Raw genomic sequence first — 12511 nt, 5'->3', positions numbered from 1 at the left:
CTTGGCAGGGACCCTAGAATCAGAAGGAGGGTTCAGGATCTGTGCATATAGCATAGAACTAAGTCGCATCTGGCTATTCTTCCTGGCTTGTGAGGTGAAAGCCATGCAATGAGGTCAAGTCATGGTGACGTGGCCCTTGCCCAGGCAAATGAGGCACAAGGAGTGTAGGTCATGGCTGGGAATTTTCCCTCCACATTCCGTGCACTTTTTAAGAGTGCGAAGACATTATGAAGATTTGAAGGATTTGAATGGTCAAACAAACCAAGTGTTACCAGTAATCAGAGTCCAAAACAAGCTGAATCACTATCCAAGAGAGAAGTCAGAGCCAAAAACATGGTCAAAATCGAAAGCGAAAAGAAGAAGTGAATTCCAAGCAAGGTTCCTATACTGCTCACGTGACAGACAAAAAGAACTGAAGAAGAGCAGGAAGACACAGAGCCTATATAGAGGGTGGGTGGAGCTACCACCAAAAAGTCTTCTATAGCGATTCCAGAAGGATATGAAATTGCTGTGCAGGCGCAGAATAACCCATTTGTATGCTTTGCAGAGACCACGAAGAACGTTGATTACTTCTCCCCAACACAGGGAAAGAGGAAGACCTCCAGGCTTCCTCAAGATGAAAGTGGATAAGTTCTAGCTAGCCCTAGTACAAATGTTCTGCTGAAGCCTGGGAATTGTGGTAGTAGTATGTTTGTCAGGAACAGGTGCAAAACCATAACATGTGTCTCTGGCCCTGAAATGAAAGCTGGAGACACAAACAATTGCCTCTGTACTTGGCCTATACTCCAAAGGCTGACCATAATCCAAAAGTACAGCACACACACGTACAGCTGCCTCTCTCTTCTGGCTTTAAGCTAGAGAGGGCAAACATGGCTTGTCTTTCCACTTAACAGAGCTTGGGAGTGCCTGCTGGGTATAGAGACTAACATGTATTTCCCATCCAGAGCTGAGCTGGATTGGAGAAATGGAAGTATCTGGGCTTGTTCTGTACCTGTTACACACAGTAGCCACCAAATGTACCTCCATCTCCTCCCAGCTCTGAGTAGTGAATTGGGCAGGGTCTTATTTTCTGTCCTGCCAGTGGCAACTTGGTGCTGGAGAGGAAAAACAGATTCCCCAGCCCACTTCTACTCCTGACTTCATGCTGCATTTCACTAAAACAAAGTAAGTACAGAAACATAACTATATTTCTTGGGGAAGAGGGGGATCCTGATGACAGAGATATTTTTGTTAGACAAATAAAGATGGCTTGAGGTTTACTGACCTCCTGTAGGTTTCCAGGTTCAATATTTAGCATCTAAGAAAAGGCCCACCCCTTTTCATCTAAGATCCTGAAGAGAAAACTGAGAAACTGTGCACTAGCAAAGCAATACATGTCCACTAGAGGATGCTCTTATTCCATACGGAATATGAAAAAGTCCCTCCCACAAGCCACTTCCCAGTTTACGATGGCCATTTCCTGGTATTTGCTACAAAACAGCCATATAAAGCCACTGGGTCATCTTGGGCAAGTCACACACTCTCAGCCTCAGAAGAATGGCAATAGCAAACACTCTCTGAAAAACCTTGCCAAAAAAACCCCATGATAGGTTCACCTTTGGGTCGCCATAAATCAGAAATTACTTGAAGGCACACAACAACAAGAAGAAGATTATATTCAGAACTGCCCAGATTCTGCCCAAATCCAGTGGCTTAATCAGAAGTAGAACGTTTAGGTGGAATGTATTTCTAAGTATCTGTGCTGGATAATGCAATATAGAAAAATATAAAGGGAATATACTGTTCTGGATTTGGGAGCAGGGTTTCTGCATTCATACTGACAGCATACTATATTCCTCCATGCATGACACTTCTTGCTAAGTGGCAGCTGTGCCAACAGACACCAAATAGAGCAACTCACATTGGCTGAGAGCTGGGATGTCAGCGTGGCCACTTTCTCTTGGGATGACTCCAACTCACGGCGTAGTTTACGGATTTGCTGCAGGAGGAAGAGAAAGGAGGGAAGAGAAGAGAAGTCAGGGAGCAGGAAAGCCCTTGGCTCTCCACCAATGGTCAAGAGCAACTCAGTGGCAGGAAAGAGAGAGAAGATCTTACTGTACCTCAGACTGCATCCTCTCCTCAGCCTGGAAGCACATGATGGGGCAGTGGAGAGATAGAGAGGGAAGTGGTTAGGGTGTAAGAAGCAGAGTCATTCCAGCCACAGGCAAGCAGACATGCAGAGAACCCAGGACCTTTACCACAATCAAGTCTCTGTATACACACATGCTCCCCCCACATCCCCCTCCCTATGGCAATGCAACTCAGCCACCTGTTCCCCAACCTGCAGATACACTATGCCATGCTCTGAATTAGCAGTACCCCACTCCCTCCCACTAGATTAGACTGCAGCAAAAAGAGTGCAGGTGCCTGTTGGAAGACAACACAGAGAACCAAAAGAATGGGATAAACTGGGCAAAGTAGGAAACACAGCTTACTGAGGAATAGGTAGAGGAAGCACTGGAAGCCAGGGACAGCACGGATCCATGAACTATAATAAAAGAGAGGAGGAAAAAGATATATATATATATATATATTATGGGACAACTCATGAACATGGAAGGGAGAATAACTGGACACAAGAAAGGCCTAGGGAGCATTAGCATACATGGGTAGTAGGGTAGGAATGAGAACTTTTTTTTAAATAAAAGACATTCGTTTAATGCAAATTATTTAGTACAAATGGACATCCAATGCCCCACCAACACAGCAAATGTAAGGCAATCAACCATGATAAGGGCAGATGATTCCCCATTGCAGGCCCAAGCAGAACCAGTGCCCCTTCCCCACATGCATTATTAGCCCATTATTGTCATATCCAGCATAACACTTTCTTTGGATTGACTATATAGATCTAGCATGAACAAACATCCTAAAAAAGGCCGAGATACAGGAGCAAAAGTGGAAACTACCTCTGCCCAATGGGAAGGCTGGTCCTCTGGACCAGGAAGGTTGCCTGCCTACCAAGTTTGCTGGACATGTAGGGGAAAAAAAAATCTGATGTTCAAAGGGGTACTGGCTATATCCATTCAGAGCCTCCACCCCTAACTCCACCATGGCAGTCTGAGCATCTATAAAGCAAGTAGCATTTCCTGCAGGTGCACCAGCTCTTGTCAGGACCTTATGGAGAGAATTTGTTGTGACTGTATCCCTCTCACCATTATTACTGAGGAGGAGACTCTTGTCCTCCTGGCTGGGTGCAGGACTCTCACCATCATCCACAGGGTCGCGGAAAGAGCCTGAGCGGATCATGCCTTTGGGCCGGTCTGCCAGGGAGAGGGTGCTGCCCATAGGGGAGGCGTTGTACAGCTCGAAGGTGGAGTCGTGGGTAGGAATGCTGTTAGAGCGGGTGATCCTCGGGGTGTTGGTTGCTGTGGGACTCACTGCAGGACAAGGGGGTGGGAAGGGAGAGGCTAATCAGAGCAACTCAAAGCCAGGAACAGAGACTAGGGAACAGGGTGTGCTCCAGGGAACAGAGGAGATAGGATGGAGACAGAGGGAAAGGGTAGAAGGAGCAAATAAAGAACACAACTGGCATGCAAGCTTCAGTTGCTACCTGTGTATCTAGTATTTTTCATGCCAGGTTATGTGTCATGTTATTAGAAGCCCTGTGGGGACAACATACAAAGCTTGCCTCTATTTCTTACTCTAGTGTAAAGAGAGAATAATTTTCACTGGCTCAGCCTCATTCATTCATAGATCTCAAGATTGCTCAGCATACTGTATTCGCCTTCCCCTCCAAGGGGAAGAGCAGATTGAAGAGCAACTTTTCTTCCTATACTGAACACTTAGGATGGAAAGAACAAAAAAAATGCAAAAAATAAACTGCATTTTTTAGTTATGCATTTGTAAGTGTGCTGTAGTGTACAGAAGAGACCCAATTGTTAACTGAAATATGTGCTTGCTTGTTCTTCTACTAAAACAAAACAAAAATCTCTTGATAGATATTTGCTCTTTCTGCCCCGTGGATCTTTCAGTACACACACACACACACACATATTAGGGAAGAGATGTACACAATTAACCAGTGGAATTTAATTTTCACTTTCTTCACAAAGAAAAAAAGTGTTATTCTCTGTGACATCATGATACTTTATGACTATTTTTTATCCAAGATCATGACACAAAAATAAGAGATCTTCTGGAGCTCTGCAAATGCTCCCCAAAGCTGATACTCAAAACTCAAGAGAACTGAACTTTTGCAGTAAGGGAGCTATATAATTCTTCAGGTTGTTTGATCAAGCTTGGGAAAGTTCCCTTGGCAGAACTAAACCTTAGGTAAAAGCCCCTTTGAAATATATATTTTAATACACTCTCCAATTAGCATATGTAACTCTAGGCAGAGGCTATTACAGTAAATCTGGCTCCTTTCAGAGCTAACCCACAAAACCCCCAGAAGGGCCCAAGGTGAAGTGATTTGCATTGTTTTGGAAAGACAGAAAGAAAGCTATTTGGCCAATAATGTGACTTCCATGATCTCTCTGATTAACACTTTAAAAGCCACAGTCTATGTTGAAAGCTTTGGCAGATGGGGGGGGGCACTCAGGCAGTCATCAGCTTACATACCTAGAATGCCTCTGGGAATGATTCCAGCTAGCTAGTAGTGGCCAGACCTGTGTTAGTGCTGTCATTCCACTAACACCACCATTAATGACAGTGGTCTTCTAAATTGTTAAATTAAGAGAAAGACATAGTGTTGGAAAGGAGGGAACCTTATTGCTGCCACAGTAAACTTTTGTCTCTTAAAGAGTGTCAGAGGCCCAGAACAGATGGGCCAACTGAAGTGGCTGCCAGCTGCTTTTGAGGTGTGGTGTTCAAATGATACATGCCTCAAAGAAGCCCAAAGCTGTGCTTAGTTTCGATCCGAAGGGAGAAGCGGGTGATATAAATAATTTTTATTATTATTATTATTATTAGTTCAGCCAAGAAAACTTTCCCAAGCTTGATCAAACAACCAAAAAGGAGCTGGGATAATCTGTCTCCAGGAAGCACTGGTCAGCTCCATCAAGCATGCCCTGTACTGGAGTGGGCCATGCAGTCAGTGGGGTTCTGACCCACTTCTGGCCAGAGCGGACTCAGGCCACTCTTTCCCACCTGTCTGCTCCAGCCTAGAGTCAAACTGTGCCCCCCAAACATCCAACTTCAATTTGTCACTAACAGAAAGGGTGCTGAACTGAGGGAAGCTGTTTCAATTCTGGCTAATCCATGCCAGGAACATGGATTTGGCAAAAGGACATAGGAAGGAGAGCAGCACAGGCAGGAGAGGGAGGATAAGTAAAGAGTTTCTGTCTAAATTTTTGGTGAGTCAGATTGGAGAACTTCCTTAAATTTGATGAAAGAAGATCAGAGGTTTCACAGCTTGCTCCTAAGCAAGGCTTGAAAACTTCCCTGTGCTGCATCCTTGTTCCAGTTCCCTGGAGCCTGAAAAAAATACCAGCCTATAGAGACTTTATACAGTTCTATCTGAGCTGCAACTATTGCTCAAGATTCAGACAAAAAGGAGAGAAAAACTTGGCTTTCTGAAATATGCAAAGGATCTTCTTCAAGAAACAAACATTTTATTAAGAACACCAAGTGAAACTTCAGCTTCAGTCTATAATAAATCACTAACACTGTATTAATAGTAATAGCATTACCAATTAGTACTATACAAGTGTCTTATTCCCTGTTGATTTTCTTATTTTCACATCCATTCTGACCAAGATCATTCTGAATCATGAAACATTTGGGATAAATCTTCTTCCCTTTGGTGAGATATTTCTGTCATTTTGACTGGAAGGCTGGACTCCAACCTGCTCCATAGCTACACAGAATAATCTGTCTTTAGGTGCCATTACAGAAATGTCCTTCTGTTATGTCAGGAAGAACATCAAGAGACAGCCATGATAATCCGCAGTTCAACATGACATTCTATCTTTCCCTTTCTACAGGAAAAACAACTAACCTCCAGGGCATTTTTCCAACTGCCCTGAAACTGGTCCCTGGATAAGCTGGTAATATTCTTTTAGAGTAGGAGTGTGAATTGTGTGAACTCCACATGCAAGTCCCAACAGGCCTAGCCAGCACAATCAATAGGGAGGAATGCTATGAGCTGCAATTCAACAATATCTAGAGCAGAGAGTGAGTGCAGTGGTTCTCCAGAGTCATTTCTGTGACCCACAGGGTACCCTAGCCTGGTCAATTGTTTTTTATTTAAAATGTTCCATTTTTTAAAAAAAATGTTTACATATTTTTCAAATTGAATTAAAAAAAATCATACCCCAGGTCCTCTAGTGGGTGCAGAGCCATTACAACAACATTTGGAGGACTTCTGAGCTTCCTTAGGGGTCCAACAAAAATTTCACAACATTTTTGCAAATTTTTTTCAAAAAAATAATTTGCCCCCCCAAATGCCCTATAGTGAATGGATGAGTTTCCACAGTATTTTCAGCCCACTCTGGACCAAGGTAGGTCCAATGAAGGCATTCTTTTAAAACAGAAAGTGAACAGGACATGACTTCCACTCCCTGTCACTTATTTTAAAGGCCTTTCGTAAACCTAAAATGGTACAAGAAGGCCCAAAAAACAATGAAAGTGTCCCCCTTCTTCTCTAGAGAGCATTTGCAGCAAAAAAAAAAAAAGTTGTGGTTTGTTTTTGTTTTGTGGGAGTGGGTTGTTGAGTAGGTGCAGACTTCCATGGTCTCTTGTGGGGCTAGTGCAGCCTGCTGCTTTTCAACACTTGCTCACCCCTGATCTAGACTCCCATCCCAGCTTAGAAAGAAGAAAATGAAAGGAAAGGATTTCAGAAAAGTATAAATTGAAATCAGCTTCAGCTAGACTGCACTAAATTAGAGCAATAGACTCCCAAGCTTTGTGCTGTAAGAAATCAGGTAAAAAGGGAAAACTAACCAATATTAGTGAGTGGAGCCTTTCCAGCCAATGGCATGGAGACAGCAGGAGGGGAAGGCAGTTCAGATTGGTCATCTGACTCCTGAAGACCTCCGATTGTGTGGGAGTGCCGTCTCTCCTTGGCTTCCTCTTGAGACTGGACTTGATACCTACTAAAATAATAGTAATAAATTTCATTTATATTTATATATTTATATTTCCCACCTCTCCCTGCGGATCGAGGTGGGATTACATCAATAAAACAACACAAATATAGTATAAAAATATAGTCAGTAAAATGCTAACATTAGTACAATAAAATAGCTAGACCATCGTCTAATCATCCAATAATCATACAATCATAGTCCGAAGTGGAGCATTTCATTTTAATAATCTCCTATATAAGATCAGGTGGGTAAGTCCGCCGGAAGAGATCCGTCTTAAGTGCCTTCTTAAAGGCATCTAAGGTGGTAATAAGATGGATCTCCTCCAGTAGGCTTTTCCACAATTTAGGGGCCATAGCAGTGGCCCTTATCACACGGGGGGCTGTGTAGCTCAGTACCGACTCGACTGTGCATCCAACAATTTGAATTCACGTTAAAACGCAATGTTTTATCCTACCTGATTGCCTTTCCGAATCGAGGGGGAAGTGGAGTGAGTGCAAATTGTATTACCACACTTGTGCGGATTCTACTATTCAAATCAGCACCCTTGCGCATGCTCAGTGGGGGGGTCTGAACAGGCTGGGGATGATGGGATAGGTGGCAGGGTGAAGGAGGGGAGCAGATTGAGGTGTAGGAGCAGACAGGGGATGATGGGATAGGCAGCAGGGTGAAGGAGGGGAGTAGGTCAGGGTGTAGGAGCAGGCAGGGGATGATGGGATAGGCGGCAGGGTGAAGGAGGGAAGCAGATTGGGGTGTAGGAGCAGGCAGGGGATGATGGAATAGGCAGCAGGGTGAAGGAGGAGGGCAGATCGGGGTGTAGGAGCAAGCAGGGGATGATGGGATAGGTGGCAGGGTGAAGGAGCAGGCAGGGGATGATGGGATAGGTAGCAGGGTGGCAGAGGGGGTGAGATGGGGTGAAGGAGGAGAAGGGGGATGAAGAAGCAGGACGCAGGGGGCCAAGGGGGATGACATCAGAGTGATTTTCCACACCAGACTAATTCGAAGTGAAATCAAAGTGAGCTTAGAAGCAAATTTTAGTGAATTCGCTTGTTAACGAATTTACCAAAATGAGGAGTCAGTGCAGACTGAATGCGGAAGCGCCTTGTAAGAACCCCTCATAGAAAGCAATCACGTGATATAATACATCACATTTTAGCATGAATTTGCATAGCTGGACCTGCAGTCACATCGGAACTGAGCTGTAAAAAGCTGCAAAAACCTCTGTGTGATAAACACCTGAAAACGCTCTATGGGAAGTTGTTATTAACCTGGTCTTATGGTATTCTAGTAAATACTTCCCGATTGTTCTGAGAGTGCAGGGCGGATTGTGTAGGGAGAGGTGCTCCCACAAATAACTCGGGCTTGAGCCACATAGGGCTTTAAAGGTAATAAGCAACACTTTTTACTGCGCCTGGAAACCAAGTGAGAGAGGAGTAAAATGAGACTGATAGTATTTTGAAAGGAGGGAGTCCTAAAGTTTCTGGAAACTGTAGCTGGACATTTTTCATCTAGCCAATGTCATAATAAAGTGTCATAACCAAGGAAATGAACTAATTAAGACTAGGATGTTAGAAAGATCATGGACTATCCTAGTCACTGAGAACTAATATTCTAACTGGAGACTGAAGCTGCCATTCCACCAAACACTGCGGAGGACTCTAGGAGAGGGGCACCAATGGGAGTGATGTCTTTAAACCTGCCTACCAGCTTCTCTGATATCCCATACAAGTACTGGAATACCACCTGGATCGCTGTGGCTTTTAGGGGGGTTGTTTTGTGTTGTGGAGGGTAGGAGGGGGGAAGGGTGATTTAGTGATCGAATCAGAGTCTGTCTGTCTGTCTAAACTTTGAATCTTGTTTGATGTCAAAGTTGGAAGATCCCTTAAACTATAAATATGATTGTGGAAGAACGAGAACATAAGGCTGTAGATTCTGGCTATGGAGCGCCTACTAGAGCAGTGTAGGGCAATGGGAGATATAGCATTAACAGGGTGAGGAGGAAATATAAAGGAAGACGTGAACGATGCTTGCAATCTATCCAGTCTTCCATTCACCCTGTTAACCCAAAAGAACCGAGGGTCATCCAATTAAACCACAGACCCTCAACCTGGTCCTCTGTAATGCCAGGTCAGTAAGGAACAAGTCACATATCATCTATGACTTGCTGGAGGAGGAGAATGCCGACCTGGCTTGTTTTACGGAAACCTGGCTGGGTGAGGATACTAGTGTGACATGGGTCAACACCCTCCCAGCTGGGCATACTATTCAGGAACAAGTTAGGGAAAGTGGGCGATGGGGAGGTGTAGCCTTAGTCCATAAAAGCACCACCATCTTGACCAGGAGACCTGTCCGGAAAACAAATCACATCGAGTGCATTTACCTGACCTTGAAAGCTAGGGACAGTCTGGTGATTCTGTTGGTCTACCGTCCACCCCGTGGCCTAACAGACTCTCTGGCTGAGCTGACACAGCTGGTCTCGGAGCTGGTGTTGGAGACTCCCAGGCTTCTCGTTCTGGGGGACCTCAACATCCCCTTCGAGGCCGGCTTATCAGATCTGACAGGTGCAGCTCGGGAGTTCATAGGCTCCATGACCACCATGGGCCTGTCCCAATTAGTATCAGGTCCAACACACTGTGCTGGTAATACACTCAATGTGGTCTTTAGTACAGACAAGGAACATCCATGGGCAGAAGTAATTCAAACCTCCACTCTGTCATGGACGGACCATTTCCTGGTCAAATGGGACTGAGGGTTACTACCCATATCCCCCTCAGAGGTGGAGGACCTATTAGAATGGGCCGTCCTCAAAGGCTGATGGAACCCAAAAGGTTCCAAGAGGCCCTAGAGGGTTATATGGTTGGGAATGACTGCAATTCTGTCAAAGCCTTGGTTGATACCTGGAATAACGACCTTACCAGGGCTATAGACACTATTGCTCCCAAGCATCCTTTCTGTCTTGCTTCTAATAAGAAACCATGGTACACCCAAGATCTTCAGAAAATGAAGCGAGCTGCGCAACCACTAGAGCGCTACTAGCGGAAACATCACCACTTATCTGACAAGGCACTCCATAGGATCCTTCTTAAATTCTATGGACTGGCAATTGATGCAGCAAAGAAGTCGTTCTATGCTACTCGTATTGCATCAGCAGAATCCCGTCCAGCAGAGCTGTTCAGGGTGGTTAAAGAGCTAACCCAGCCCTCCCACCCTGAACCCACTTTTGGAACCAATTAAAGCCTGCTGTGACCTATTCAATAATGTTTTCGCTCATAAAATCTCTCAGATAAGGGTTGCTCTTGATGCCGGTATTACAACTGAAACTATAAGAGAGGCATCCAGTGACTCCGTGGACTATGTTAGACTGGATCATTTTGAGTTTGTAAATACTGATGAAGTAGTCAAGCTTCTTGGATGTGTAACGAGGACAACATGCCCTCACGATCCTTGCCCATGCTGGTTGACCGCCCAGGGAGGGGATGCAGTAACAGTGCTGCTCCAATCTATAATCAACACATACCTCAGGGAGGGGATAATTCTCATCAGAGGTTAAACAAGCGATGGTTAAACCACTTTTGAAAAAAACTCTCCCTAGACCCCCTGATAAGAAACAACTATAGACCGGTCTCCCTACTACCATTCTTGGGCAAGTTGAGCGAGAGGGTGGTTGCCTTCCAACTCTAGGCTGTCTTGGATGAAGCTGATTATCTAGACCCATTTCAAACCGGCTTCAGGGTGGGATACGGAGTTGAGACTGCCACGGTTGCCTTGGTCGATGATCTCCATCTGGGCATGGACAGGGGAAGTGTGACCCTGGTCGTACTTTTGGACATCTCAGCGGCCTTCTATACCATTGACCACAGTATCCTTCTGGAATGCCTAAGGGAGTTGGGTATCGGGGGCACTGCACTTCAGTGGCTCCGTTCCTATCTCTCGGGCAGATTCCAGATGGTGATGCAGGAAGACAGCTACTCTCGTAAAAGAGAGCTGACATCTGGTGTTCCACAGGGTGCCATTCTGTCTCCCATGCTGTTTAACATTTACATCAAGCCGCTGGGTGAGATCATTCGGAGACATGGGGCGAGGTGTTATCAGTATGCTGATGACACCCAAATTTATTTCTCTATGTCTCCGACTATTACAGTGACTAAGGATGGCATCTCTCCTCTAAAAGCCTGTCTTGAGTCGGTAATGGGCTGGATGAGGGAAAGCAAACTCAAAATGAATCCAGAGAAAGCGGAGGTGCTTGCGATAGGTTCCCCTGGTCCAGGGATGGAAATTCATCAACCAGTCCTGGACGGGGTCACAATTCCCCTAAAGGACAAAGTTTGCAGTTTGGGAGTGCTCTTGGACTCATCTCAGCTGTCATTTCAGGTGGAGGCGGTGGCTAGGAGGGCATGGTACCAACTTTGGTTGATAGGTCAACTACGTCCCTACCTGACCAAGAGGGACCTTGAAACAGCGGTACATGCACTGGTAACCTCTCGTCTAGACTTCTGCAATGTGCTCTACATGGGGCTACCTTTGTACCAAGTTCGGAAGCTTCAATTGATCCAAAATGCTGCAGCCAGATTGGTCACAGGTACATCTAGATCTGATCATATCACTCCAATATTAGAATCATTACACTGGCTGCCGATCAGCTTCCAGGCCCAATACAAAGTATTAGTTATCACCTTTAAAGCCCTACATGGCTTGAGCCCGAGTTACTTGAGGGAACGCCTCTCCCTACACAATCCGCCCCGCACTCTCAGAACATCTGGGAAGAATTTATTGGAATACAGTGGTACCTCGGGATACGAAATACCCAGGTTACGAAATTTTCGGGATACGAAAAAATCCCATAGGAAATCATTGTTCCGGGTTACGAATGTTTTTTCGGGATACGAAGAAAATTTTTGGTGCTTTTTTCGGCTTTTTCGCACGAAACGCGGCTTTTCCCCATTAGCGCCTATGGCAATTCGGCTTACGAAAGCTTTTCGGGTTACGAAAGCGGCCGCGGAACGAATTAATTTCGTAACCCGAGGCACCACTGTATACAAAGACCAGACAAATTACAACTTCCCATAAAGCATTCACAGTCGCGGCCCCCACACTCTGGACCAACTTACCAGAAGAGATCCGTCTCATCACCGCCTTAGAAGCCTTTAAGAAGGCACTTAAAATGGATCTCTTCTAGCGGGCCTATCCACCTGATCTTTTATAGTGGATCTTATAGAATTCTTTACACCTGATTCAACAGTACAGAAACAAGATGATTATTTGGCTTCGTTGATGATTGTATTGCTTCTTGGCGTGTTTTAATTGAGTATTTTATGTAGTATAGATTGTGTAATTGTATCGTTTGATTTTAACAGTTGTAATCCCACCTTGACCCGCAGGGAGAGGCGGGAAATATTATTATTATTATTATTATTATTATTATTATTATTATTATTATTATTATT

At 44.8% G+C, this 12511-nt stretch overlaps 1 protein-coding gene across 11 annotated transcripts in view; it reads right to left on the bottom strand.

The window, feature by feature from the left end:
* NAV1 (neuron navigator 1) overlaps nt 1-12511 on the bottom strand; it is a 416170-nt gene that overhangs the window by 41988 nt on the left and 361671 nt on the right. For 5 of the 11 annotated variants that reach the window (XM_042462102.1, XM_042462105.1, XM_042462103.1 and 2 more), the window contains 5 exons: nt 6925-7076; nt 3195-3419; nt 2475-2527; nt 2100-2123; nt 1901-1978 (listed from right to left, as the gene is read on the bottom strand). In XM_042462102.1, coding sequence (XP_042318036.1) covers nt 1901-1978; nt 2100-2123; nt 2475-2527; nt 3195-3419; nt 6925-7076 — 532 coding nt within the window. The remainder of the gene's footprint in view (nt 1-1900; nt 1979-2099; nt 2124-2474; nt 2528-3194; nt 3420-6924; nt 7077-12511) is intronic. The other 6 variants (XM_042462107.1, XM_042462109.1, XM_042462111.1 and 3 more) reach the window with 3 other exon arrangements.

This window comes from Sceloporus undulatus, chromosome 4 (assembly GCF_019175285.1).
Source record: "Sceloporus undulatus isolate JIND9_A2432 ecotype Alabama chromosome 4, SceUnd_v1.1, whole genome shotgun sequence".
NCBI classification, from domain to species: domain Eukaryota; kingdom Metazoa; phylum Chordata; class Lepidosauria; order Squamata; family Phrynosomatidae; genus Sceloporus; species Sceloporus undulatus.
The sequence above is the reverse complement of the archived record's forward strand: the minus strand, read 5'-3'. Positions and strand labels throughout refer to the sequence as shown.